Raw genomic sequence first — 27,652 nt, 5'->3', positions numbered from 1 at the left:
CTGGAAGTTTTATATTGATTGGAGGGCGAATGGGATTGCATGATGTAGAAATTTGGGGTTTGGCTTTTGCTGCCCAGCTTCCTCTAAGCCCAACAGCTTTTGCTGCCCAACTTCCCCTAAGTCCATGATCGGTCAGAGAAGAATGGATGGAGGCAGGATCCGGTGGAAAGTTGTTCTGTTCATAGCTGTCAACTTTCAGATTTGAAAATTAGGGATCGTCAGCCTCGAAAACAAGGGGTCAGCAGCCTCACCTGTCCCGGGACAGTCTACGGGATATCTAACAATCCGGGATAGCAGCAGGAAGCAGCGGGAAACGGCACTGGAATAAGGGAATTTCCCGCAAAAAAAAGGGGAAGGTTGACAGCTATGGTTCTGTTGCAACAGAGTTCCCTCCCCTCCTTGCAAGGAGGGAGAGACCCTGAACAAAAGTGTGCAGGGACCTTTAAAGACTTTGGACATTGCCCAACCCCCTTAGCCAAAGACCACCCCAAAATCATCATACATACAGCATAGGAGTCACTCTACAGCAGAAATCCTGTCTGCCAGGATACCTGATAAAGGTCGCTGGTTGCATTACCTGGGCAGCCTGGCCATTCTTTGGTGATGGTTAATACTTTAGTTCCTGAATCCAGGTCCCAGGCTCACCCTATTCATACACGAATACATCCTTAAGACAGGATTTGTAAGCGAAAAGACAAAGAGAAGGCGTTCTCCATTTGCCTCCCTTACTGCAGAGGAATATTTGAGGCCATTGGGAGAGACAAAATGGCTTCAGGATTGCTCTCCCATACTATTTCAGGCACATGGTTCATATATTTAGATATGTGTGCATCTATGAATATTTATTCTATATTTGAGACCTTAAAATTATTGCAACAGCAGATGGAATGCAGGGTGATGGGAACATAAAAGATAACTGAAATTATATAGCTAAGGTAGCCATTAACTGTAAAGGAGATGAATTTATTTGATCCTATCTATCTACCTCAGTCTATGCTCTATCTTTGTCACCAAACTCTGAGTATAAATTGCACACTGTATTAATTGACATTGTTTTTAACACTAGTGGTCATGTCATGATTTTAGCTTATGAATTTTATTGTTTAATGTCTTCATTTGTACATTGGGGTACTTTTATAGCTCTGTTTAGAGTACGTAATGTTTTGATAATATAAATGTCTTAAGTCTTTTGTATCAATTCAGTATATTTTCTTTTAATTGTCATGGGCATGTTTAGCCTGGAGAAGAGGAGGTTAAGGGGTTATATGATAGCCATGTTCAAATATATAAAAGGATGTCACATAGAGGAGGGAGAAAGGTTGTTTTCAACCTTGTGCTCCAGAGAAGCAGACATGGAGCAATGGATCCAAACTACAAGAAAGAAGATTCCACCTAAACATTAGGAATAACTTCCTGACAGTAAGAGCTGTTCGACAGTGGAATTTGCTGCCAAGGAGTGTGGTGGAGTCTCCTTCTTTGGAGGTCTTTAAGCAGAGGCTTGATAACCATATGTCAGGAGTACTCTGATGGTGTTTCCTGCTTGGCAGGGGGTTGGACTCGATGGCCCTTGTGGTCTCTTCCAACTCTATGATTCTATGATTCTAATTCTGTGTACATTGTGGCAGCCTTTGGCTATGTGCAATAAAACTGACTGACTGACTGTCTCAGAATGATACCCCAGGAGGGGATGCTTGAGCTCCTAGCTGATAAAGACCTACAGATTATGCACCTGGTAGCCAAATTTGCTCTGACACCTAAGAAGCTCTGTTCTGGATATGTTAATTTTAAAGTTTTATGCTGTAAACTTTTTATAGGGTATATCTATCATGCAATTTCGGAGGGAAACCTTGCCTGGCCCTCTGCTATGCATTGTAGCGGCCTTTGGTAACGAACAATAAACTGATTGAAAACCAGTGTCCCATAACCAAGAAACAGTGATGTTAATGCAGGTACTGAGAGATGCTAGTAGGCTTAACACTGGACTTATTCTTGAATTTTGTTTGCTTTACAGCATACCTATCCAGCATTAAACAGTGTGCTTCAGATCGTTTTCTAGGATCAAGTAACGGTAAACGGATTTCACCGAAACCCCAGATGTACACAATTAACCGCTTTCTTGAATGATGGAATCATATCAGACGCATCTTCCTTTACTTTCTTTTCCTCCCTCAGAAATTCTTGTTTCTGACACCTGGATGGAAAATAGAATCACAAGACGCAATCTTAGCAAAGGTAGGCTCAACCGTATTTAACAGCTCACAACTGAAAAATCTCCATATGCTGCTTCCATGTTTACACACACACATATTCAAATGAATGCTTGGTTTAGTCTCATTTATACCTATGAATTCCATTCCTTTTCTTACTTAACAAGAAACCATAATGTCTGCAGCAATGCATTTATCATTCTTCCCTTCCCTTCTTTTTCTAGAAGAGCTTCAGGGGAGACCCAGCTTGCAAGAGTCCTTTAGGTTTGATGAAAAGAACTTCTATATTCTTTGGCATTCTGCTATGACTGGGGTACTTTAAGGGTCTAAGAATCTCTCTTATATGAAATCAGTTCATCTTACCCAGTACTAAAAACGTTGGCTGGTATTTGTTATTACAGTGGTACGTCAGGTTACATATGCTTCAGGTTACATACACTTCAGGTTACAGACTCCGCTAATGCAGAAATAGTGCTTCAGGTTAAGAACTTTGCTTCAGGATGAGAACAGAAATCGTGCTCCGGCGGCGTGGCAGCAGTAGGAGGCCCCATTAGCTAAAGTGGTGCTTCAGGTTAAGAACAGTTTCAGGTTAAGTATGGACCTCCGGAACGAATTAAGTACTTAACCCAAGATACCACTGTATATCCGGTTGATCAACTGGGGGTCTTTTTCAGCTCTGTTCACCTGAGAGCCCTTAGCTTAGAGATAATGTAGGTGATTAAATAAGAAGCCCACTGATAGTTGTCACTATCAGAAGAGTACCAGAGGTTGTCTACTAAGAGTCAGAAAATAGAGAGCTTACAGGCAGGGCTTTTTGCCATCCGTGAATCCATATCTGATGCATTTTGGCAGATTCAGTGTTCATTTTTCTTGACTGCATTTCACCACTCTTTCTCCAAAGAGTGCAAAGTAGCTTAAAGGGTAAAGGTACCCCTGACTGTTAGGTCCAGTCGCGGACGACTCTGGGGTTGCGGCGCTCATCTCGCTTTATTGGCCGAGGGAGCCGGCGTACAGCTTCCGGGTCGTGTGGCCAGCATGACAAAGCTGCTTCTGGCAAACCAGAGCAGCGCACAGAAACGCCGTTTACCTTCCCGCCAGAGTGATACCTATTTATATACTTGCACTTTGACGTTCTTTCGAACTGCTAGGTTGGCAGGAGCAGGGACCGAGCAACGGGAGCTCACCCCATCGCGGGGATTCGAACCGCTGACCTTCTGATCAGCAAGTTCCCGATTTATTTAATTTTCAAAAAGTTCAAAAAGTACAACTAAACACAATGAGACGTAAATAAAAGAGGGGGTGAACAGCACCTGTGTAGAAGGGAAAATAAAAGGGGCAGGGGAACACCCCCCCAAAAAACTGTATAGTTTACAAAGTTGTTATTGTACTTCACCAGATCTCAACCTATTACAGTATTTGTAAGAGTGGTGTCAGGAGCTGGCCAGCTGCCAGCTTGAGAAAACAACACGCAAGCGGTAATTTACAGAACATTTCTTGCATACAAGCAATTAGCCTCTGCTCGCTCTCTCTCAGAGCGACCATAAATCACAATCAAGTTGAGTCTTCTGAAGAATACTTCCGGCTACTGCAGAATATCCTGAACTTTCTCCCCTTACATTTATTGGTTTTCCTTCTGTCTTTGACCCTTTCCATTCACCTAGTTTTGGGACTGACAGGTTCAGAGAGATGGCTCTCATCCAGCCCGCTTTCGCTCTGCTGATAAGCAGCATTCCTAACGGCTTCAGAAAGGGGAGGCATTCGCCCACCATCTCTCGCTGCCTGAGAAATCTGTCAGTCTCCTGTCCTTCCTCTGCCTGCCTGCTTTCTAGCTCCGGCTACTCTTCACGATTTTGGGCTGTCGTGTCCATGACAAGTGGATTCCAAATATCATTTAATTTGTCCTTGGCAAGTCTGCCTTTATATGGAAGTTGTTCATATGGTGAGGGTTTGTATAAGTCGTCAATCCAATCGTAGAAAGGCAGCTGCACTTTTATTTTTCCAACTCACCACTATCAGTCTTGTTGCTGTGGTAAGGGCACAGAGGGCACATTGTCCTTTTGTAAGCTTCCATGTGCATATAATTCAAAAGGATATTTTGCTCTGTAAAGGTAAGGTTGTTCTGTACACTTCTGTTGATGGTTTCAGTTACCTTCTGCCAAAAATCTTTCCATACAGGACAATCAAAAGACATACATTATACAGAAGCATTATCCCTACTGCATCTCCAGCAGTTAGAAACCTTAGATCAGTGGTGTCCAAACTTTTTTCAAAGAGGGCCAGATTTGATGAAGTGAAGGGCCATGAGGGCCGACCAAAGGGCCAACCAAGGTTGTTGACCATTTTTAAGGATTGAAGTTGTTGAGCTGTTTTATGATTTTACCACAAAATTTTCTTTTAAATTGGGGTTGTTGTTGAGCTTCTTTTAGGGTTGAAGTTGTGGAGGGGTTTTTTTTAAGGATCTTACCCCAGGAAATAAACTGCCACAGGGGCCAGATTATACCGACCAGCGGGCCGGATTAGGCCCCCAAAACAGACTGCCTTAGGTAGTCCTTTTTTTAAACAAACGTAATGGGGTCCAGTATATTCTAAATATCAGAAATGTGTAGCAAAGGTAAGGGTGGACAAGCCTTAAGTCCTTCTGTTCTGGGTTGAGGAGCCAAGCATATGTTAGAAGTTGCTGAGATTCGTCCCCCCTTCCCACTGTCCCCATTTGGTCAGAGCGGAAGATATAGAAATGAAGTTTTTAGAGAGGATGGATGAAATCATCATGCTTACTGAGATGGGCAAGAAAAGAATCAAGAACCTGAGCTCCTGTGAATGTGAAGAGATTGTGGAGTACATCATCATACCTTTGTCTCAACACTGCGTGGCTGTGGAAGATACCCCTCGGGCCTTTTATTACTTGTTGGAAACTGCATGTGGTTATGTCCACCTTTCCAACAATTATATGGTGAGTAAGACCTACTCAATCTTCCCCACTCCAGCTGCCCATGTCCTTCATCCTTCTCTCCTTATCCACAGTCAGAGGCTACCCTAAACGTGCACAACATTGCATGTGTCAAGTTTTGTGAAAGTCCAAGCCACAGGATAGTGGTAGGGCAAAACTGTGTATGGTAGAAGTTTGTCCTCTTATTTGTAGTTCCACGTGGGGAACAGAACCGTTGCTAGTTTTATTTTACTCTTCTGCAGGCTAGTTTCCCCTGCTCGGTGAGTTTGCTCCCTCTCTTCTGTTGGTTGAGCGGGTGAGAGGGTCAGTTTTGTCAATGGACAAAAATGGCTTGGGCTTGGGCAACTATTCGAGCTTTGCAGGACCAGACACTGGGCTCCCCATACCCCAACCCATATAAATAAGAGTCCAATAAGACTGGTTTTGGGTCAAAACAGGCCACAACATTATTGAATACAGATGAAAGAGGTTTGGCATGGGCATGGGGCAATCTAAATACCGTATTTTTCATTCCATAAGATGCACTTTTTTCCTCCTAAAAAGGAGGGGGAAATGTCTGTGCGTCTTATGGAGCGAATGCGTGGTCCCCAGAGCTAAATTGCCCAGGGGCAAAAAGCAGATTGTGCTTTTTTTTTTCAGAAAGAGGGGAGGGGGTGTTGAAACAAAGCCATTGAGCAGCTGATCAGCAAGCGATCGGGAGGGAGATAAAGGACTCTGGCGATAAAGGAGGCTGCCTGGGAGAGGGGAGGTAAACACAGCGAACTTGCAAAGAGAGGAGACAGGAATACTAAAGCAAGCAATGAGGAGAGAAACTCACCGTCAAATCACATATCATGTCTGTGGCCACAGCATGAACCACAAAAATCATGCATCCACTGTTTCATTCAGAATATTTTTTTTCTTGTTTTCCGCCTCTAAAAACTAGGTGGGTCTTATGGTCAGGTGTGTTTTATGGAGCAAAAAATACAGTACTTCTGGTCCGCTCACCGTGGTCAATCCAGGCAGGGGTTCCTAAGACTTACATCCAATAGGGTGACCCCCGCAGGGACCGCTGTCTGGGGGAGTGCCTTCAGCCCTGCCCCCCCCCCAGGGCACGTGGACATGGCCACTCCCCCCAGATCCCTGTAACGGGATACCCCAGCGTTTGGAGGGGCAGGCGGAGACTACAACCACCCCTCCATCCAAAACAAAGGATTGCCCCAGTGCCCAATCAGTTGTGACAATTGCTATGAAGTAGGCAAAACCACCGGGTCACAGTGCCAATTAGCTCAGTGGGCAATTCCTACCCGGCCCTATAAAGTGGTGATGACTGTAACGACAGCAAAATCATTGACTATCACCTTAAACCTAGGGTGGGTGAGGAACCTGGTGAAGGAACAAACAGGTAGTGCCCCAGGTGTAGGCTGCTTAAATGGGCAGGGGCAGACCCAAGGGAAGCCCACTCGCTCCGTCGGCTCTGCCCCCTGGCACAGCCCAAATCTCAGCCTTCAGCCCCATTTGCCAAAGCAGGATGCAGGCTAGGATCTGGTTTCCGATAGGGGGCTTATGCTCCCACCGCCTATGAGGAAGGGCCCTGAACTTCCCTCTTTGAAGCCTCTGCCGTCCCGCCATGCACTAAGAGGGGTGAGCGGACTTGTCAGAAAGTCGAAGAGGAAATCTTGTCCCCTCGCCCGTTTCCCGTACTCCTCTGATGAATGGAGAGTGTGCAGGGTGAGCTCAACCCCAGATGCACCGGAATATGGGCAAGGGAATGGGAGTAAATGGATCAAGGAACTAAATATTCTGTTCTGTGTTGTCCTTCTTTGAGGCTTTTACATATCTGAACACAGCTGAGCTCATGCTGAAATCTGTGAGTCCCAAGCAAAGAAACATTAGCTTGTTTGAGGAGTCAGTATTGCACAGCCTCAAGGGAGAGGTAAGAGGACCTGCTAGATTTGGTTGGTACGGGGAGAGTGGAGATTGTGAAGTACGAAGCCCTACGTGGATTGGGTCCAAGCTTTCTGGAAGACTGTATTCCTTCATAGGAACCTCCCTGGGCTCTGAGATCTTCAGGGGAGACCTGTCTCTTGGTCCTGCCACCCCACAAGCACCCTGGGGTGGGGGCCCTCTCGGTGGCTACTCCCAGACTCTTGAACTCCCTCCCTAGAGATGCCCGACTTGTTCCTTCCTTGTTGTCGCATCACCAGCCGGCGAAGACCTCCTTCTTCCAACAGTCTTTTGGGAGCTGACTGCTTTTAATGAGGGGGCTGATTAAAGTGCATTTATTGGTATAGCTTTAATAGATCTTACACATATGCACAAACACACCCTTAATTCTATTCTATTAGTTTGTAATGGTTGGTCTGCAATCAGAACTTAACAATGTGCACCTTATCACCTGGTGCACACATGCCCATAGAGATGGCCTGAGGGCTAGAGCTAAGGGGCTTCCCTTTCTTCTCAAGTATGACCCCTTTCCCCACATTTCTATTTTTAAATCAATCCATCATTTCCTACCCAGTTGCTCTGTCAGAAGTCTTGTGCAGGCTGAGACAGTGGCGTAGCGTGGGGGGTGCAGGGGGGGCCGGCCGCACCGGGCGCAACATCTGGGGGGCGCTCGCTCGCACTCACAGCTCTCTGCCCCTACCTGGCTCACTCACTCTCTCTCACTGCAGTGCTGGCTGTGCGAATCCGAGCTGCCGGGTCGCCGCCCACTGTGGAGGGGAGGGTGCCAGGCGTGCGGTGCGGTGCGGAGAGAGAGCAGGGACTATCTGGGGGAGGGACAGTGCAGCGGGGGGGGGGGGCGCAAATTACTTGCCTTGCCCCGGGTTAGGGGGCGCAAATTACTTGCCTTGCCCCGGGTGCTGACAACCCACGCTATGCCACTGGGCTGAGATGCTAATTCCACTCAAGTTATTTGTTAAAATCGAAATTACTATTCATTAAGCAGTGAAGGGTTTTAAAAATAGCAACCTTCTCAATTCTTAAAAATCAAATTGGTTAATACTGGACAGTATGGACAGAAAGCCACCGCCCTGTGGATGACCGGCGAGGGTGGCTTAACCTTTTTGCTCCTCCCACAAGCTGTTTCTCCGCCCCCATAGGAAGTAATGGAGCCACTAATTCACATGGAGGCAGAAAAAAGACCCTGCAAAGGCAAAATCAGATAATAGAATCATAGAATTGTAGAATTGCAAGGGGCCATGCAGGGCCGTCTTTAGCATATGTGGTGCCGGGGTGCAAAGATCTGCCCAGCGCCCCCAAATGTTCATCGGAGGGAAGACTGGGGGTGTGGGTTGAGGGAGGGAGATGCTACCTTCCCACAGGGGAGCCTGGAGGTGTGGGGTGAGGGAGGGAGGGAGGCTTGGGAAGGAAACTGCACACCAGCCCACCAGCCATAGAGTTGGGGTGCAGCTTCCATCCTAAGCCTCTGCAGGGATTGCTCTCCTCCCGCGAAGGCTTGGGAGACAAGCTGTGCGCCCGCCAGCCATATATGGTTGGCGAAGTGCAGCTGGCAGGCGTGCAGGGAAAGGGGAGGCCGCCAGCAAAGCCGCGCAGCTCCCCCACTCGCTGGGGCGCCCCTGAGAGGCCGGCGCCCTGGCGTAAAGAACCACTAAGCCCTATGGGAAAGACGGCTCTGGGACCATGAGGATCATCTAGTCCAACTCTCTGCAGTGAGGGAATATTTCGTCCAATGCAGGGCTCGGATCCACAACCCAGAGATTAAGAGTTTTGTGCTCCACCAACTGATCTATGGTGTGGTTGAGGGTAACCCATCTCTTGGGCATACCACACTGGGATAGCCTTCATCTCCCACCCCTTGTGTAAGTTTCTTCTTTTTCTCACCCCCTCTGGGAAAACTGGCTACAATAGTTCCTACAGAAGTCGTCGCTGCTGTGTGGTGAGCAGAGCTGGTGCACACCCCACGATTTTCTTTGCAAACATTCAATAGTGGTGTTCACTTTTATGAGTAACTTCACTCTGCTTCTTGCAGCAGCCCCTCTTGTAATCACATACTCCCAATCCCTGCGTAGGCAACATGGATGATCATGGCCAAACATTATTTCCGTTGGAGTCTTGCTACACAAGTGAAATACTCCTTGCCCCATATCAACCCACCCCCATGAAAAGATGTGCCCAAGAGGCTCTCTTGCAGGTTCATGCGTTAAACAAGGTGTCTGGGATTCAGGGGGAGGCAGGTGAAGGCGGTCAAGGTCCTGTGTGACGGCTGGATGATGGATGGCAGCTATCAGATTGAGGTTGAATACTAGCAAGACAGAAGTTCTGTTTTGGGGAGATAAGGGGCAGGTGTGTGGGGGGGACTCGCTGGTCCAGAACAGGGTAACCATGCCCAGGAAAGACCAGGTGCGCAGCCTGGGAGTCATTTTGGACTCACAGCTGTCCAGGGCAGCTGTCTACCAGTTCCATCTAGTACGCTGGCTGAGACCCTACCTGCCCGCGGACTGTCTGGCCAAAGTGGCGCATGCTCTGGTTATCTCCCACTTGGACTATTGCAATGCACTCTACGTGGGGCTAACTTTGAAGATGACCCGGAAACTACAACTAATCCAGAATGTGGGAGCTAGACTGGTGACTGGGAGCGGCCGCCGAGACCATATAACACTGGTCTTGAAAGACCTACATTGACTCCCAGTACGCTTCTGAGCACAGTTCAAAGTGTTGGTGCTGACCTTTAAAGCCCTAAATGGCCTCGGCCCAGTATACCGGAAGAAGCATCCCCAGCCACATTGTTAGGCCGGACACTGAGGTCTAGCTCTGAGGGCCTTCTGGTGGTTTCCTGACTGCGAGAAGCGAAGTTATCAGGTGATACTAAAGAACTCGCCAATAACCATTGCATTGTTGTCTCCCGCACGTCTCTGTAGGTCTCTTACAACATGGGTCAAATCAATTTGGCAAAAAAACTGGCGAAGAAGGCTTTGCGTTTATTGAAGAGAAGATTCCCATTGACCATTATAGGAGCCTTTTTCATGTCCATGCTGGAAACTTCCAAACACTTGTCACATCAGAAGAAGCAGGTTCCTTGGCAAATGTCCAGTGGGTATGGTGATTCTGGCAAATTGTTTTTAGAAGGTGGAGTGGATGTGCTGCTGAGTTATAGAACTGAAAGGAGTATTGTGGATCAACAGGTCCACTGTCGAGATCTCAAGTAACTTAGAGTTGGATGCCTGTCAAGCCTCTAGTAGGAAGCTTCTCAAGTCGAGGAATTGTTCCAACTCTGTCCCCCTCTAGGCAGCATATTGTTCTGTTCAACTGCTGCTTGGGCCATAAACTTTTCTCATAATATACTTAGCTGGGACCTACCTTAGAGTAAGGTCTTGGATTGGATTTTATCCCAGTCACTATGCATAGGATGGACAATTGTTTCTCATCTTCTTAGAGAAGATGAGAAATACAGTACCTCCTAGGATTATGCTACCCTCGGGTAATAATAATAATAATAATAATAATAATAATAATAATAATAATAATATTTATACCCCGCCCATCTGGCTGGGCTTCCCCGGCCACTCTGGGCGGCGTCCAAAAATATATATTAAAATACTGTAATATATCAAACATTAAAAGCTTCCCTAAACAGGGCTGCCTTCAGATGTCTTCTAAAAGTCTGGTAGTTGTTGTTCTCTTTGACATCTGGTGGGAGGGCGTTCCACAGAGAGGGCGCCACTACCGAGAAGGCCCTCTGCCTGGTTCCCTGTAACTTGGCTTATCGCAGTGAGGGAACCGCCAGAAGGCCCTCGGTGCTGGACCTCAGTGTCTGGGCAGAACGATGGGGGTGGAGGCGCTTCTTCAGGGTAACGTAAACTTTGGGTTGCAAAAGCAGCAAACCTGGAAGTGTTTCACCACACACACATGCGCAGAAGCGCTCTACCATGCCGTGTGCATGTGCAGAATCGGTCCCTCTGGGAGCTCCGGAACGGATCCCATCAGCAACCAGAGGTACCACTGTACATTTTTCTCTGCATCTGCACCTATGTTTGTGCTCCCACATCACCTGGTGCAAGACAGGTCAGTTTGCAGCCTTGTAACTCCAACCTGTCCCATCAGCTATGACACATAGGTCAATCCAGGTGGGGGTCCCTAAGACTTACATCAAATAGGGTGACCCCCAGAGGGACCGAAGTCTGGGGGAGTGCCTTTGGCCCTGGCCCCACCTGGGCAGGTGGACATGTCCACTCCCCCTGGATCTCTTTAACGGGATACCCCAGCGTTTGGAGGGGCAGGCGGAGACTACAATCTCCCCTCCATCCAAAACAAAGGATTGCCCCAATGCACAATCAGTTGTGACGGTTGTTATGAGGTAGGCAAAACCACTGGGTCAGAGCCAATTAGCCCGGTGGACAAATTCCTGTTGTTGTTTAGTCGTGTCTGACTCTTCGTGACCGCATGGACCAGAGCACGCCAGGCACTCCTGGCTTCCACTGCCTCCCACAGTTTGGTCAAACTCATGCTGGTAGCTTTGAGAACCATCTCTTCCTCTGTCGTCCCCGTCTCCTTGTGCCCTAATCTTTCCCAACATTAGGGTCTTTTCCAGGGAGTCTTCGCTTCTCATGAGGTGGCCAAAGTATTGGAGCCTCAGCTTCAGGATCTGTCCTTCCAGTGAGCACTCAGGGCTGATTTCCTTCAGAATGAGAGTCCATGGGACTCTCAAGAATCTCCTCCAGCACCATAATTCAAAAGTATCAATTCTTCAGCGAACAATTCTTCAGTGATCAGACAAATTCCTACCCGGCCCCATAAAACGGTGACCGCTGTAGCCACAGCAAAGTCCTTGACTAACAGCTTAAACCGAGGGTGGGCGGGCAGGGGAACCCGACAAATGAAAGTAGGCAGGGCCCTGGGTGAGGGCTATTTAAATGGCCAGGGGACGGACCCGAGGGAAGCCTTCCTGCTCCGCAGCTCTGCCCCCTGGCACAGCCCATGTCCGAGCCTGCATCCCCATTTGCCAAAGTAGGGTGCAGGCTAGGATCCGGCTCCTGATAGGTGGTGGAGTAAGGTTACCAGATTTTTTTCCAATGAATCCAGGGACACTTTTCAACTTCAATGGATTTTGTATGGGGATGTCTGGTGACCTTACTGCCATCCAGAAGGGGCACTGAGGCCATGCCTCTCTCATTGGGGTCCCAGGTAAGTCTCCGCCGCCCTGCGACCAAAAGAGGTACCATATTTTTCGCTCTATAAGACGCACCAGACCACAAGACGCACCTAGTTTTTGGAGGAGGAAAACAAGGAAAAAAATATTCTGAATCTCAGAAGCCAGAACAGCAAGAGGGATCGCTCCGCAGTGAAAGCAGCAATCCCTCTTGCTGTTCTGGCTTCTGGGATAGCTGCGCAGCCTGCATTCGCTCCATAAGACGCGCATACATTTCCCCTTACTTTTTAGGAGGGGAAAAAAGTGAGTCTTATAGAGCAAAAAATACGGTAAGCGGTCTTATTGCACCAGTAAATTGGAACTTCCTAGATTATCTCAAAGATAGCAAGGGGGATTGTGAGGAGAGCGGGCAGCCTGACGCTTTCTGATCCCCTGCACTCCTATGGTATCTTTTATAGCAGGGAGAAGAAACTAGCTTTTCTGTACCAGCAAGGGCGCTGTCTTTCCCTGCTGTGGCAGCTCTTCAGCCTGGATCTTGCCACCAGCAGCAAAAAGTTCTCCCGCTTAGCGGCTCTCATGAATGTGAACTGTGCAGAGGAATCTCAAGACGAGTCCCAGGTACAGAAAGCTTTTGCTCCCGACTTTTTGCCGGCTGCTCCTTCATGGGAAAATTTGCCCGCAAGGTGTGCAGCAGCACTTGGCACCGACTGCATCTTCCAAATCATTTTCGTTGGCAGCTCTCTTTAGATGGCATTGCAATGATCAAACCTGGTCGATATGGAAGTAAGGACCAGCATAGCAAGCTGTCTAAAAGAGGGGAAAGCCTCCTGGACAATTAGGTAAAGGTAAATGGACCCCTGACCATTAGGTCCAGTCGTGACCGACTCTGGGGTTGCGGCGCTCATCTCGCTTTATTGGCCAAGGGAGCCGGCGTTCAGCTTCCGGGTCATGTGGCCAGCATGACTAAGCCGCTTCTGGTGAACCAGAGCAGCGCACGGAAACGCCGTTTACCTTCCTGCTGGAGCGGTACCTATTTATCTACTTGCACTCTGACATGCTTTCGAACTGCTAGGTTGGCAGGTGCTGGGACCGAACAATGGGAGCTCACCCCGTTGCGGTGATTCGAACCGCCAACCTTCTGATCGGCAAGCCCTAGGCTCTGTGGTTTAACCCACTGTGACAATTAGAGACCCCCAAAAAGGACACACCTAGCTATATATTTCTCCAAAAGCAAAGCAAAAGGTCACACCGACCACATCATTCAGAAGTAGGCTTATCGCCTCTAAATGTCAGGGAATAGCAGGGCTCTGAGGAGTGGCAGGATTAGCTGGGGGGCAGGAGGCCGATGCAGGGGAAGGGGGTAGAGATTTATGGGGTTTTGTGCCAGAGCTGGAAGATGGTGAGGGGTCTGTGCTAGACCGTCAGACGAGGGTACTGGATCTTGTAGTGTAGACATTGCCATCCATTGCTCCAACAGTCCTGGCACAGCTGGCACTAAACCACTGAGCCTCTTGGGCTTGCCGATCAGAAGGTCAGCGGTGCGAATCCCCGCAACGGGTTAAGCTCCCATTGCTCCGCCCCAGCTCCTGCCAACCTAGCAGTTCGAAAGCACGCCAGTGCAAGTAGATAAATAGGTACCGCTGTGGTGGGAAGGTAGATGGCGTTTCTGTGCGCTCTGGTTTCCGTCACGGTCTCCTGTTGTGTCAGAAGGTTTAGTCCTCCTGGCCACATGACCTGGAAAGCTGTGAACAAACGCCAGCTCCCTTGGCCTGAAAGCGAGATGAGCGCCGCAACCCCATAGTTGCCTTTGACTGGACTTAACCGTCATGGGGTCCTTTACCTTACCAACAGTCAAGCTCAGAGAACAAGTCCAGGGAGGCACACCAGCTGCCCAGCCACCAGAAGCGTGTGTGTATGTGTTTGCATTAGTGCACCTTAGAAGCTCCCTGAGGTTCATGTCTGTCACTGACCCTTTGTCCTTCCTGGGCTGAGTGTGTACAGGTCCCTAAACTTGGGTCATCTCCAGAGAAATGTTACCCACCCACCAGAGTCACTGACTCCCCCCTTGGTCCTCTCACTGGGGTGGAAGTCAGAATGAAAAGGGTCCTATTCCCCTAGTACCAGGAAGTCTAAAGGAAGAAGACAAGACATTATATTTATATGCAACAGTAGCCGCAAGGCTATTGATTGCGAAAAATTGGAAAAGTGGTATAATACCGACAAAAACAGAGTGGCTTGCCAAATTATTGGAGTATTACAATATATCCAAAACAGTGGGAGAAATTGGAAGGATCTCAAAAGAGAAGATAGACAAGGACTGGAAGGTGTTTAAAGGATACTTGCAAAATTATATTGAAAAATCAGAACTCCTATTCGAATAAACAAGTTCCATTATAAATACTGAAATACTACATAAGATGGATAACAATGTGTAACAGAAAAAGAAGCAGAAAACTGGTTTAAAAGTATGTGAAAGAAAGTAATAGAAGTGGAAAGAAATTGCAATTGAGTAGACTGGAAGTTTATCACAAGGGTGGGGTGAGGGATGAGGGATGGTGGTGGGAAAAGGAATTATCTGTGGGATTGAGTGTAGGTATGTATGAATGTTCTTAAGGATTGTACGAAATGTATGTTCGTATGTTTGTATATTCGTAACATGTATGTATTAATGTTGAATTATTTTAATAATAAAAATTTTAAAAAATGAAAAGGGTCAAAGGGAGAACAGCATCTTCCCAAAAGTTTTATTAGTTTTCACAATATTATAAACAAACGAACACACAAAACAGACAAACATAAATCATAGCCTTATTGAAAATTACAGTTATAGTTATCAAGGGAAGAACAGCATCAATTCAGAGGGCTTCTGATCTATCAAGATGCTTCCTTAAATCCATTTCGAGTGCTCTCTCATCGAGAGCTCTCAATAGGTGACAAAGTTCACTTATCTTATTGTTTGCATCGCCATAGATAATCTCCTCCTACATGGAATTCTCACTCTGCTGTCAGCTGATGGGCTACCAGCATGAATGGATGAAATATGAGTTAATGGCTATCCAACGTAGCGCACACCTTCGAGTTGTTGGAGAAGAGCTCTTAATCATAGCTAAGCTGGCAACGTCACTAGCCTACATGAAGCTCTGTTTGGGGAACTTGCCTTTAGCTGTCCAGCTTGGTAAGTCAGCTGGCCGGCTCCCAAATATGACTTTTGGGATCGAAAGAGAGGCAATTTTATGCATTGCTTTCTTTTCAGGTTACCGGGCGCACGAGCTGTGTGTGCAACTGAAGAAGCCCAAACTCGACTGCATTGTTCTCAATGACCTTTTCAACGCTCTTTTTCTCAGGACAAGGTACTTTGCCTCGTGCATCTCCCATTGTTGTCTTGCCAAATGAAGGTTCTTCTTTTAAAATGAGACTCAGAAGTAATATAAAACACAAGTGAGTGAGAAGATTAAAGATTTTATTCTAAACAGCAAGCAATATACAGTCGTACCTTGGAAGTCGAACGGAATCCGTTCCGGAAGTCTGTTCGACTTCCAAAACGTTTGGAAACCAAAGCGTGGCATCTGAAGCTCCTGCAGCCAATCAGAAGCCCCGTTGGATGTTCAGCTTCTAAAAATGGTTTGCAAACTGGAGCACTCACTTCCAGGTTTGTGGAGCCAAACCGTTCGAAAACTAAGCTGTTTGAAAACCAAGCAAGCACTTCAATCTGCCACTAGGAAGCTCTCAAGAAGCGGTGAAGTGACTCCCCCAGGTAGCCTCAGTTTACACGGCCGCCATTCATGAGCTTCTCTCTAAAGACTCAAAATCATCTGATTTATAGCTAGCTAGCTTGTGTGGCTTGCCCGACTGGCTATGTGCAGATCATTCATTACTGGTTACATGCAGATTATTCGTTAGCTAACCCCTCCCAATGCCCCACTTTCTCAAAACAATGTCCAACATCAAAGAAGGTACCTGTTATGTACTGAAGTTCTCACCCTGGGCCAGCAGGGGGATACTGTAGATAGTTTTCACTCAGGTCCACATATGCAAATAAGGGATTGAAAGTGACGTTCAGTGATTGGATAGTTACAGAAAATGGTCACTGTTGCATTCTAGTGGAGCTCTATATAAGCAGGCTGGCTGAACCCTTCAGTTCAGTTCTGTTCTGGCCTGTGAATAAACAAGAGCTGTTTGAAGAATCGCTGTGTCGTCTGATATGTTCACCCACAACTTAACAGTACCCAACCGATTAGGGCATTAAATGCTGTTCTTCATGCCATCAAAGAACTGAAGGAACAGAGGCAGGAAGATCACGAACTCCTCAAAGTACAATTTATCTTCCAGATAGATTGCCCATACACTAAAACGGCAGTTTTAAAGTTTCTGTCCCAGAGAACGACCCTCCTCCCTTAAGATGAGAAGGAATCAAGCCCAATCGCAATGCCCAGTAGGCTGCCTGACTTTCTTAACCACAAAAAGTAGCTCTACACTTTATGCAGAAACATGAATTACAGTGGGCTACACTGACATCGGGACACAGGTGGCACTGTGGGTAAAAGCCTCAGCGCCTAGGGCTTGCCAATCGAAAGGTCAGCGGTTCGAATCCCCAAGGCGGGGTGCGCTCCCATTGCTCGGTCCCAGCGCCTGCCAACCTAGCAGTTCGAAAGCACCCCTGGGTGCAAGTAGATAAATAGGGACTGCATACCAGCGGGAAGGTAAACGGCGTTCCGTGTGTGCTGCGCTGGCTCGCCAGATGCAGCTTCGTCACGCTGGCCACGTGACCCGGAAGTGTCTCCGGACAGTGCTGGCCCCCGGCCTCTTGAGTGAGATGGGCGCACAACCCTAGAGTCTGTCAAGACTGGCCCGTACGGGCAGGGGTACCTTTACCTTTACTACACTGACATTATCTGGTGAGGGACACCTATGTTTCCTGTAGCAACAATACTACGGGTGGATGTTATGCACAGATCTTTCAAGCCCCATGTTGACACCAGTTTGTAGTGTAGATACAACTCAGTGTGCTTTCATCCTTGAGTCTCTATCAGGGCCGGATTTAGGTTTGATGAGGCCCTCAGCTACTGAAGGTAATGGGGCCCTTTATATGTCCAGCTGTCCTTTGTCGACAACAAATTGTCACTGTTGAATATATGCTATATGGTACAGTCATACCTCGCTTCCGCTTCATGTTGCGTCTTTTTGCGTTACGTCTCACAGCAACCCGAAAGTAGCGGAACAGTTTACTTCTGGGTTTCGCCGATCTCACATGCGCAGAAGCACTAAATCATGCTCTGCGCATGTGCAGCAGCGCCAAATCACGCTGTGTGCCTGCGCAGACGCAGCACTTTGAGTTGTGGGCATTTCACATTACGGATGGGCCTCCGGAATGGATCCCGTCCGTAACACGAGGTACCACTGTAATTTATGGACCTAATAGGTATCTAAAGCCATTTGCACATAACAAATAGGATTAAGTTTGAGAACCAAGGTACCACTGTATAGAGAAATGAGCAAACCAGTGATATTTTAGGGAGCAGGCTAACAGGGGGGCCCCATTACTTACATCATAGGAGCCTAAACAACACAAAACACTGTTGCTGTATGTAGGTTTTATTTTATTTGTTTTATATCTTATATTTTGGAAATGTACATATAGTGGGTTTTTTTCCCTTTAAGTTTTTTGGGGCCCCCCAAGAGAATGGGGCCCTAAGCTATAGCTTGTTTAGCTTATATAGCTTCTTTTTTCTTTTCCTTCTCCTCCTACAATGAGGCTACATTTTAATATTTTAATGTTCCATTATTTTAATGTTGTATTTTACTTTTGTTTTTAATTTGTAATCATTCATCTTGTTTTTTATTATTGCTTGTAAGCCGCTCTGAGCCCGGCCTTGGCTGGGGAGGGCGGGGTATAAATAAAAAAATTATTATTATTATTATTATTATACGTAAAGCCAGCACTGGGTTCAAGTCACCTTTAAGCCCCTCACATGCTATTTCTTGTGAACAGCATTGCAAAGAGGACAACACAGCTTTTGCATTCTCACAAAAAAAGCGCTTTGGGCAACAAACAGTTTGGAAAGCCTACATGAAGTGCACAGCTATGATAAGTTAGCAGCTGCCTAGTATGGCCAGAAAAATGCCCACCCACCATGTTGCTGTCAGGAGTTCAGCCTACACTCGAGTAGGACTGTGGCAGAGACACATGCCCAACTGGCATTTTCCCTCCCCCCTGGTCGATCGTTTGGGAGATTCAAAGCTTTCTTCAGCCCGAACATCACAGCGACCGATGCCAACCGACACCGGCACACTCAGGGATCCGCAGAGTTTGTGCAGTTGCGTAACAGACCTTAGCCTCTCAGCATTTTGGCTAATCTACTTTATTTACATATAAGCGCACACGGAGCACTGCAACATGGCTCCCTCTCTCTCTAGCATCAGACAGCAAAGAGAGAAAGAACAAAGGACAATAGTCCAACTTCACGGAACACAGTAACACAAACATCCTGTCTCCATTACTTCCCACTTTGTGGAGTCAAAACATATACAGTGGTACCTCGGGTTAAGTACTTAATTCGTTCCAGAGGTCCGTTCTTAACCTGAAGCACCACTTTAGCTAATGGGGCCTCCTGCTGTCGCCGCGCTGCCGGAGCACGATTTCTGTTCTCATCCTGAAGCAAAGTTCTTAACCTGAGGTACTATTTCTGGGTTAGTGGAGTCTGTAACCTGAAGCGTATGTAACCCGAGGTACCACTGGTACCGTCATGTGATATACAAAAATCCCATGACTGCAATCATGGAGCAGGAAGTCCAACAGTTTTGACAACAAACCAAGCCAGCCTTGGGAAGAACTGCAGTACCTTACCAGAATTGCCTGGAGAGACTTTTCCCCCAACCCCTGTGCCTCTCTCTAGATACCAGGACTCTGTGTATGTGCTGAGCTGGCTGGAGGACTTATCCATGCGAGATGATAATGTCATTGGGCAGGCCTGCTTTGTGACCGGCTGTCTCGATCTCATGCTTTATGCTGGTAAGAACTGTGCACTTATCACTATGTGGCTGGCTTTTTTCAGCTGGAACTCGCTGGAACAAATTTCCGACACCTCTCAGGTGGGCGCACAGGGTCCCTGGACGTTTGACGATCTATTGACCCTGTGCCACCACTGTGATTGCCTCCTCGCTGCCACCAACCCATTTCTCTTGGGTACACACGAGTCCAGACAGTTGTTAACATGAACAAATCGTCAATTTATTTTATAAATATTCATTTAACCCTTTCCTTATGACCCACCTAGGAGGCAAACGCCACAGCGCCATTGCCATTCTAAGAGAACAAGGGAGGTGTTTGTGGTGAGTTCCGGCACCTCTTTTTCTAGAAAAATAGCACTGCGTGTGACTTCCGAGAAACAAGTAGCTATCTGAAACATCGATAGCCCACCTTGTAGCAAAATATTCTCAAGGCATCTTGAGAAGAAGAAAACAGAGAGGAATGCCAAAGAAAAGAAGCAAGTACAGTGGTACCTCAGGTTAAAGAACTTAATTCGCTCTGGAGGTCCGTTCTTAACCTGAAACTGTTCTTAACCTGAGGTACCACTTTAGCTAATGGGGCCTCCCGCTGCCACTGCGCGATTTCTGTTCTCATCCTGAAGCAAAGTTCTTAACCCGAGGTACTATTTCTGGGTTAGCGGAGTCTGTAACCTGAAGCGTCTGTAACCTGAAGTGTCTGTAACCCGAGGTACCACTGTAACTGGAAAGCATGGGTCTCAAAATGTACAGCTGTTAAGGCTGGTAAGGAGTTGGTTGAAGGAAAAGAAGGATGAGGTTTGTACCAAATGGCATGTTTTCAAGTTGGAAAAGCGTTTTCTGTAGGCAACTCCTCCCTCGAGACTACGAAAGCAGTGGGGCAGACAGAGTGTCGCCTCTTGGACTTCCACTGCCTGAGGAGGGTGCATGACCCTGCCTCATAGGCGGGCCGGCTCTCTGCATTGGGGAATACTTGGAATGTCCCAACTGAATTTCACGATGAAATTTCATAAATGCAGAGGATATCATTTCAGAATTGAAATCCATGCGTTCAATGCTTTTTTTCTATATAAAAAAATTCTTAGGGGGTACTCTCATTTTCCTACTCATATTGAAATACTGCCCCTCAATGAGGCCAAACTTAAATTCACAGAATGTTTAGGGATATGCGTACCCCTGCGTACCCCCAGAAAAAGCACTGCATACGTTTATTTCATTCCCTGTGAGATCAGAGGCAGGCTGCCTGTTTACAGGTGTCTTTCCTTTTGCAGGTTTTTCATTTAAGTCCTTTGACTTCTGCCTGGACTTTGTTTTGAACCAGCAAATGAACTGCATCCTTATGTCTCAAAACAGCATCATGCTTGGCCTGTATTCTTCTCTGGCGATTTGGTAAAGTTTAGCATTCGGTGTTACTCATCTCAATCTTAAGACTGCATGTGGTGGACTTGTAAAAAGGGTAAAAGAGTATTGGGAGATAATCCACTATGAATTGAAAAAAATGTTTAAAAGTACTTTTCAACGCCCCCCTCAAAAAAAACCTAGAGTCCTTTTTGTTGGGGATAATTCGGACTGAAATTCCCAGGTGTCAGAAAAGCTTATTTATGTATGCTACTACTGTGGCCCATGTTTTGTTAGCCCCAAAATGGAAAATGAGCAAAAAAGAATGTCAACTTAAGCTGATGGAATATCCGCAGCTTGCAGACTTAACATTATAGAATAAGAGAACAAGAAGAACATACGTTTAGAGAAGATTGGAAAAGGTTTATTGAATATATGGGAGGAAACTGTGTACACTTGAAAACGTTGGCAGCATTAAGATAAATTCAACAAGTTTTGATGGATGCAATAACAAAATACTGAATGGTATAGTTTATGTAAAATATGCAGGGATTTATGATATGCAAGATACCATGGAAAGAGAAGAAGGGAAGTCATTGATATTTTAAGGATGTAAAACGAGTTTTTTAAATTGCATAACAGAAAATCTAATAAAAATTAGAGAGAGAGAAAGAATTGGGGGGGGGGGCGTCCCTGCAATACTTGCCTTGTTTCTTAGAAAGAAACAAAATGTCGTGGGCGATAAAGGCCGAAAAATATTTAAGCAACATACTACAGTGGTACCCTGCAAGACGAATGCCTCGCAAGATGGAAAACCCGCTAGACGAAAGGGTTTTCCGTTTTTCGATGCGCTTCGCAGGACGAATTTCGCTATGGGCTTGCTTCGCAAGACGAAAATGTCTTGCGAGTCTTGAGATTTTTTTTCGCTCCCCACCCCCTTTTTCTAAGCCGCTAAACTGCTAATAGCCTTTTAGCAGCTAATCCGCTAATACCTTAAGCCTTTAATAGCCGCTAATAGCCGCTAATAGCCGCTAAGCCGCTAATAGGGTTGCTTCGCAAGACGAAAAAAACGCTAGACGAAGAGACTCGCAGAACGAATTAATTTCGTCTTACGAGGCACCACTGTAATTTCCATGTTTTAGCCATTTATTCCAGGGGCAATACAGTACTATGTTTATTTGCCACTCTGTTTGGAGGGGGCACTGTTTGAGGTTGCGCTTTTCTACCTCTCTTTCAAATCGGAACCAGTGAAGGCGGTGAAGGTGTGAGTGTCTGGAGGCGGTTGGAGGATGGATGGCAGCTAACAAATTGAGGTTGAATCTTGACAAGACAGAAGTACTGTTTTGGGGGGACAGGAGATGTTCGGGTGTAGAGGACTCCCTGGTCCTGAATGGGGTAACTGTGCCCCTGAAGGACCAGGTGCGCAGTCATTCGGGATTCACAGCTGTCCATGGAGGCACAGGTCAATTCTGTGTCCAGGGCAGCTGTTTATCAGCTCCATCTGGTACGCAGGCTGAGACCCTATCTGCCTGTGGGCTGTCTCGCCAGAGTGGTGCATGCTCTAGTTATCTCTTGCTTGAACTACTGCAATGCGCTCTATGTGGGGCTACCTTTGAAGGTGACCCGGAAACTACAACTAATCCAGAATGCGGCAACTAGACTGGTGACTGGGAGCGGCCGTCGAGATCATATAACACCGGTCTTGAAAGACCTACACTGGCTCCCAGTATGTTTCCGAGCACAATTCAAAGTGTTGGTGCTGACCCTAAATGGCCTTGGTCCAGTATACCTGAAGGAGTGTCTCTACCTCCATCATTCTGCCTGGACACTGAGGTCCAGCGCCGAGGGCCTTCTGGCGGTTCCCTTGCTGTGAGAAGCCAAGTTACAGGGAACCAGGCAGAGGGCTTTCTTGGTAGTGGCGCCCGCCCTGTGGAACGCCCTCCCATCAGATGTCAAAGAGAAAAATAACTACCAAACTTTTAGAAGACATCTGAAGGCAGCCCTGTTTAGGGAAGCTTTTAATGTTTAATAGGTTATTGTATTTTAGGGTTTTATTGGAAGCCGTCCAGAATGGCTGGGGAAACCCAGCCAGATGGGCGGGGTATATATAATAAATTGTTGTTGTTGTTGTTGTTGTTGTTGTTGTTGTTGTTGTTGTTATTATTATTATTAGATAATGCAAGGCGCTTGCAACCTTAGAAATATCACAGCATCAAGGGTGGACTTTGGTAATAGGGCACCCTCTGCAAGGCCAAAATCTGACGTGCCCCTTATCCACTGCCTCCCCAAAGCACAGTAAGCAGGGCGCTGGGCTTTGGGTAGAAGGAGCAGCGGCTCTAGGAGGGTCTTAGAGCCCTCCCAGCTCCTTCCCTAAACTGGGCAGGCACATGCAGGACTTTAGGAAGAAGAAGGGAGGATTCTAGGACATGTCAGCACCCTAGTGCTATAGCCTCCTTCCCAAAGCAAGTGCTTTTGGCCTTTGGGAAGATGGCGGAAAGGCGTCTACTTGGCTCCTGAACTTTTTGTGGGGAATCCGCCTCTGACAGCATTTTAGATCTACTGTCCATTTGTGCTGGAAATTGGAGCTTAGAGTCTACAGGTTTAGAAAGAGGACTCTCCTCTTGACCTATAACTGACATCGCTCCGTCTTACAGGTGTGGCAGACTTCAAGAGTGGGATGACTTTATGGAGCTGTTTGAACAGGCCAGAAGGTTGGTGAGGAGAACGAGCGCGTCGCTTTATGCTAACCATGGATTCTGCAAGTTTGTGGAGTGTGAGGCTCTGCTGTTGAGAAAATATATCGAGGAAAGGCCCGGGAAGGCTCGTGAGATGCGCAACAAGATCACAAAAGTAAGGGCTTGGAGGTGGGCTCTGGAAATTTCCTCTGTCTCAAGTGTCCCTGCTCCTGCCAACCTAGCAGTTTGAAAGCATGTCAAAGTGCAAGTAGATAAACAGGTACCTCTCCGGCGGGAAGGTAAACAGTGTTTCCGTGCGCTGCTCTGGTTCACCAGAAGCGGCTTAGTCATGCTGGCCACATGATCCGGAAGCTGTACTCCGGCTCCCTTGGCCCAATAAAGCAAGATGAGCGTCGCAACCCCAGAGTCGGCCACAACTGGACCTAATGGTCAGGGGTCCCTTTTTACCTTTACAGTACGCCAGAAGATAGGAGTCACAGCACGTATTGTCTCCCTTAGCCCCTTGAGACTACACTTTTGCAACACATTAAATACAAGATAATAGCCACCAAATAGCTGATTCTGGGATGGGCTATACAGTGGTACCTCGCAAGACAAATGCCTCGTAAGACGAAAAACTCGCAAGACAAAAGAGTTTTTTGTTTTTTGAGTTGCTTCGCAAGATGAATTTCCCTACGGGCTTGCTTTGCAAGACGAAAACGTCTTGCACCTTTTTCTTAAAACCGTCAATGCATTCCTATGGGAAACCGTCAATGCACAGTGGTGCTTCGCAAGACGAAAAATTCACAAGACGAAAAAACTCGCAGAACGAATTAATTTCGTCTTGCGAGGCACCACTGTATTGCTTCTCCTTGGGTCTTTTTGCTCCTTGCCATACTGATCTAAGCCGAGGTTTATTGCCTGAGCTGTGACCTGCGGTTACGCTATCTCCTCGCTAACCCTGAGCTGCATCCAAGAACAAACCTTGGCTACAGTTTGTCTTTAGTGAGGTGAGGGCTTCATCGCAAGCCACGGTTTGGACAGGAGTTTGGCTCCCTGTCTTGTGAGAACTAAAAAGGGAGAAGTTGTGTTTTGTCTTTGCTTCCCAACCTTCTTCTCCTATTCAACCTTGCCGTCCCTCTGACTCTGCCTGGCATGATTCTCCTATTGCTCCCATTAGAATTTGGAACAAGCAATTGCGCAGTGCTCCACAAGCCCCGTCTACTATTCCAGGGTTTACCATATGAAGGCCTACGTCCAACTCATGCTTGGGCAGGACGAAAACAGCCAAAGCTTCCTTGAGAAGGCATTCGAGGTCAGCGAGATGTATGGAAACCATTTGGAGCAATCCTGGCTGGAAATTACCAAGGTAAAGTCTTGAGATCGCCAGTCAGTAAAAAATATTTCTCCAGGGACAATGGACGATGGACCAGGCAGAGGGCCTTCTCGGTAGTGGCGCCCGCCCTGTGGAATGCCCTCCCTTCAGATGTCAAGGAAATAAACAACGATCTGACTTTTAGAAGACATCTGAAGGCAGCCCTGTTTAGAGACGTTTTAAAGAATGTTTTCATTATGTTTTTAGACATGTTGTAAGCCGCCCAAAGTGGCCGGGAAAGCCAGCCAGATGGGTGGGGTATAAATAATAAAATTATTATTATTATTATTATTATTATTATTATTAGTGATGCCCAAGAATAACATGGTGGTATGTAACAGATTGGGAGTAAATGAAATAGGGGATATAGATATAGATATAGACATAGATATAGACATAGATATAAATGGGACAAGCCTGAGATTGGACCAATATTTCTGGGAGACAACTAGATACAGAATGGCATGGCTGGTGTGGAATTTTGACTGATCTGTATTTCTTAATAAAAAGGCAACAACTTTAAAAAACCTCAATTGCACACGATTAAACATCAGAGTGGCTTCATATCTTGCGCAGCCTGCTCTTTTCCATGTGGTACGCTCGGAACCTTTTTGTCAGCCAGAACTCAGTCCCAGCAAGGAAGGAGTTCATGGTGAGTTCTGACGCCTCTTTCCCTAGCAAAATAGCACTGGCTATGTTCCTTGTCAATTCCCACCAAGCAGAGTGGTGTGCTGGGCAGAAAGTGGCTCTTTCACAACTGTGTCACGATTCTAGGGTGCAGAGATAGTACCCGGCAAAAGATGAATGGATTCCTCTCCACTCCTCTCTCTCTATCCCAAACGGACTCTCTCAAGTAACAGTCCCTGTTTCCTTATTTCTCCTAGGAGTGGTGGTTCACTGGAAAAAGTCCCATGGAAGACTACTGGTTAAAGACGGCTCCTGATTTTCCCATATGGGAAGTAGGAATGGCAGAGAAAGACGTGGGAGCCTTCCATAAAAACAAGTATCTGTTGAATGTGCCAGAACTGGACATAGACAATCCATTCCCAGACTCAGTGAGTGAGGATGAGATAAGCTGAGATAATTCTCAAGAGCACCAACTCTCTTCAGCAAATCCTTTCTTCCTTTGCTAAACTCTAATATTTAGCCTGTCCGTCCCATTTCCTCGTCACTTTATCTTTTCCCATAAAACCTTGCAACAGAACACTGAAATTCAGCTTCTTCAATGTGGATTTCAGTAAAACTTTGAAATGAGACGATATCTATTTAAGCATATTTTCATGCTTTCATTCCACAAAACCCAAAACCTACATGTACTGCTTCCCTTTGGCTGAGGGTGCTTCTGAACAAACTGATTGTTCAGATTCCTTTTTTTCAGTCCTGCAGATTTTTTCAGGTATACAGGGCAGAGGCCCATTTAAGCCTTTAAAGGTCAGCACCAACACTTTGAATTGTGCTCGGGATCGTACTGGAAGCCAATGAAGATCTTTCAGGACCGGTGTTATATGGTCCCGGTGGCCAGTCCTAGTCACCAGTCTAGCTGCCACATTTTGGATTAGTTGCAGTTTCCAAGTGACCTTCAAAGGTAGCCCCACGTAGAGCGCATTGCAGTAGTCCAAGCAGAAGATAACCAAAGCATGTACCACTCTTGCGAGACAGTCTGCGGGCAGGCAGGGTCTCAGCCTGCGTACCAGATGGAGCTGGTAGTCAGCTGCCCTGGACACATAATTGACCTGCAGGCTGCACAGCTGGTCTTTCAGGGACACAGTTACCCCATTCAGGATCAGGGAGTTCCCCATACCCACCCACACCCTGTCCCCCAAGAAAAGTACTTCTATCTTGTCAGGATTCAACCTTAATTTGTTCGCCGCCATCCATCCTCCAACTGCCTCCTGACAAGACATATGCAAGACATATGCAGCAGGGTGTTGTTCCCTGTGGCTCCAAATCTTATATTGGAGTGGCACCAGAAGAAGTCATAGAGATTTCCCCAAGACAAACTGGCTCTGAGTGGATTCTTTGGCGATCACTCGTAGCTAAGTAAGATCATCTTCCATGAACATAACAACGAGTCTGTAAGTGACTGTGGAGGCCAATTCTGGATCCACACGCCCTTCCACAGTGGGGACATAGGTTTCTGGGTGGGAGTTGATCATGGTGAGGATTTGCCAAGCGTGCCTTCCTCTTAGCACATTTTCTCCCTTTCATCCTGAGTTTGAGCGTTTTCAAAGTCCACAACATCTTTGGTAAAGGCTGTTCTCCAACTGAAGCGCTCGCAGGCCAGTGTTTCTCAGTTGTCAGTGTTTATACTGCATTTTTAAAGATTTGCCTTGAGAGAGTCTTTAAACCTCTTTTGTTGACCACCAGCATTACGCTTTCCATTTTTAAGTTGGGAATAGAAGTAGTTGCTTTGGAAGACGATAACCAGGCATCCACACAACATGACCAGTCCAACAAAGTTGATGTTGAAGAATCATTGCTTTGACACTGATCTCTGCTTCTTCCAGTACACTGACATTAGTTTGCCTGTCTTCCCAAATGGCAAGTGGATAGACACTGAAAAAATACAACAGTGACACCCTGTGGCTGTAGTATCTTAAATCTAGCCTTGTTTTGGAATATTTTCCCCAGGTAAATAGACAGGGAGTCAGCATAGTGTGGCGCTCAGTGTGTTGGACAGGTACTTGGGGAAACCAGGACTCAAATCCCTGCTTGGCCATGAAACTCACTTGGCGACTTGGGGCCAGTCACCCCTCAGCCTAATCTACATCTCAGGGTTGTAGTGGGAATTAAATAAGGAAGGGAAGAAAGCCCCCCCCCCCCAAACCCAGACAGGAGGTGGGAAAGGCATTCCCAGGGTTAACAGTCACAGTTACAGCAACTATTATATACATATAAAAATCAGAGATCACAAGAGACTAGGGCCCTGTGGGACTTGACATCTTTCCGCAGGGCCTGCAAGACAGAGCTCTTCCACTAGACCTTTGGCCAGGGCACAGGCTTTGGCAATCCTCACAG

General features: G+C 46.8%; 1 protein-coding gene and 1 long non-coding RNA gene across 4 annotated transcripts in view; one reads left to right on the top strand and one right to left on the bottom strand.

Moving 5' to 3' along the window:
• Positions 1-25,890, top strand: part of ADCY10 (adenylate cyclase 10) — a 75,603-nt gene extending 49,713 nt beyond the window's left edge. For all 3 annotated transcript variants that reach the window (XM_083445260.1, XM_083445261.1, XM_083445259.1), the window contains 14 exons: positions 2,012-2,068; positions 2,173-2,232; positions 2,432-2,471; positions 4,926-5,157; positions 6,962-7,069; positions 10,017-10,192; positions 12,703-12,862; positions 15,215-15,419; positions 15,498-15,594; positions 19,138-19,253; positions 20,518-20,635; positions 23,239-23,434; positions 24,440-24,628; positions 25,519-25,890. In XM_083445260.1, the coding sequence (XP_083301386.1) occupies positions 2,012-2,068; positions 2,173-2,232; positions 2,432-2,471; positions 4,926-5,157; positions 6,962-7,069; positions 10,017-10,192; positions 12,703-12,862; positions 15,215-15,419; positions 15,498-15,594; positions 19,138-19,253; positions 20,518-20,635; positions 23,239-23,434; positions 24,440-24,628; positions 25,519-25,713 (1,949 nt within the window). In that variant the 3' untranslated portion in view covers positions 25,714-25,890. The remainder of the gene's footprint in view (positions 1-2,011; positions 2,069-2,172; positions 2,233-2,431; positions 2,472-4,925; positions 5,158-6,961; positions 7,070-10,016; positions 10,193-12,702; positions 12,863-15,214; positions 15,420-15,497; positions 15,595-19,137; positions 19,254-20,517; positions 20,636-23,238; positions 23,435-24,439; positions 24,629-25,518) is intronic.
• LOC310679766 lies at positions 1,979-6,510 on the bottom strand. The gene is made up of 2 exons (XR_014512511.1): positions 6,142-6,510; positions 1,979-2,191 (listed from the first exon to the last, which is right to left on the bottom strand). It is a non-coding gene; the product is annotated as an uncharacterized lncRNA (long non-coding RNA).
• Positions 25,891-27,652: the final 1,762 nt, after the last annotated feature.

The sequence above is a fragment of the Podarcis tiliguerta genome (genome assembly GCF_965153285.1).
Source record: "Podarcis tiliguerta genome assembly, chromosome: 6".
NCBI classification, from domain to species: domain Eukaryota; kingdom Metazoa; phylum Chordata; class Lepidosauria; order Squamata; family Lacertidae; genus Podarcis; species Podarcis tiliguerta.
The sequence above is the reverse complement of the archived record's forward strand: the minus strand, read 5'-3'. Positions and strand labels throughout refer to the sequence as shown.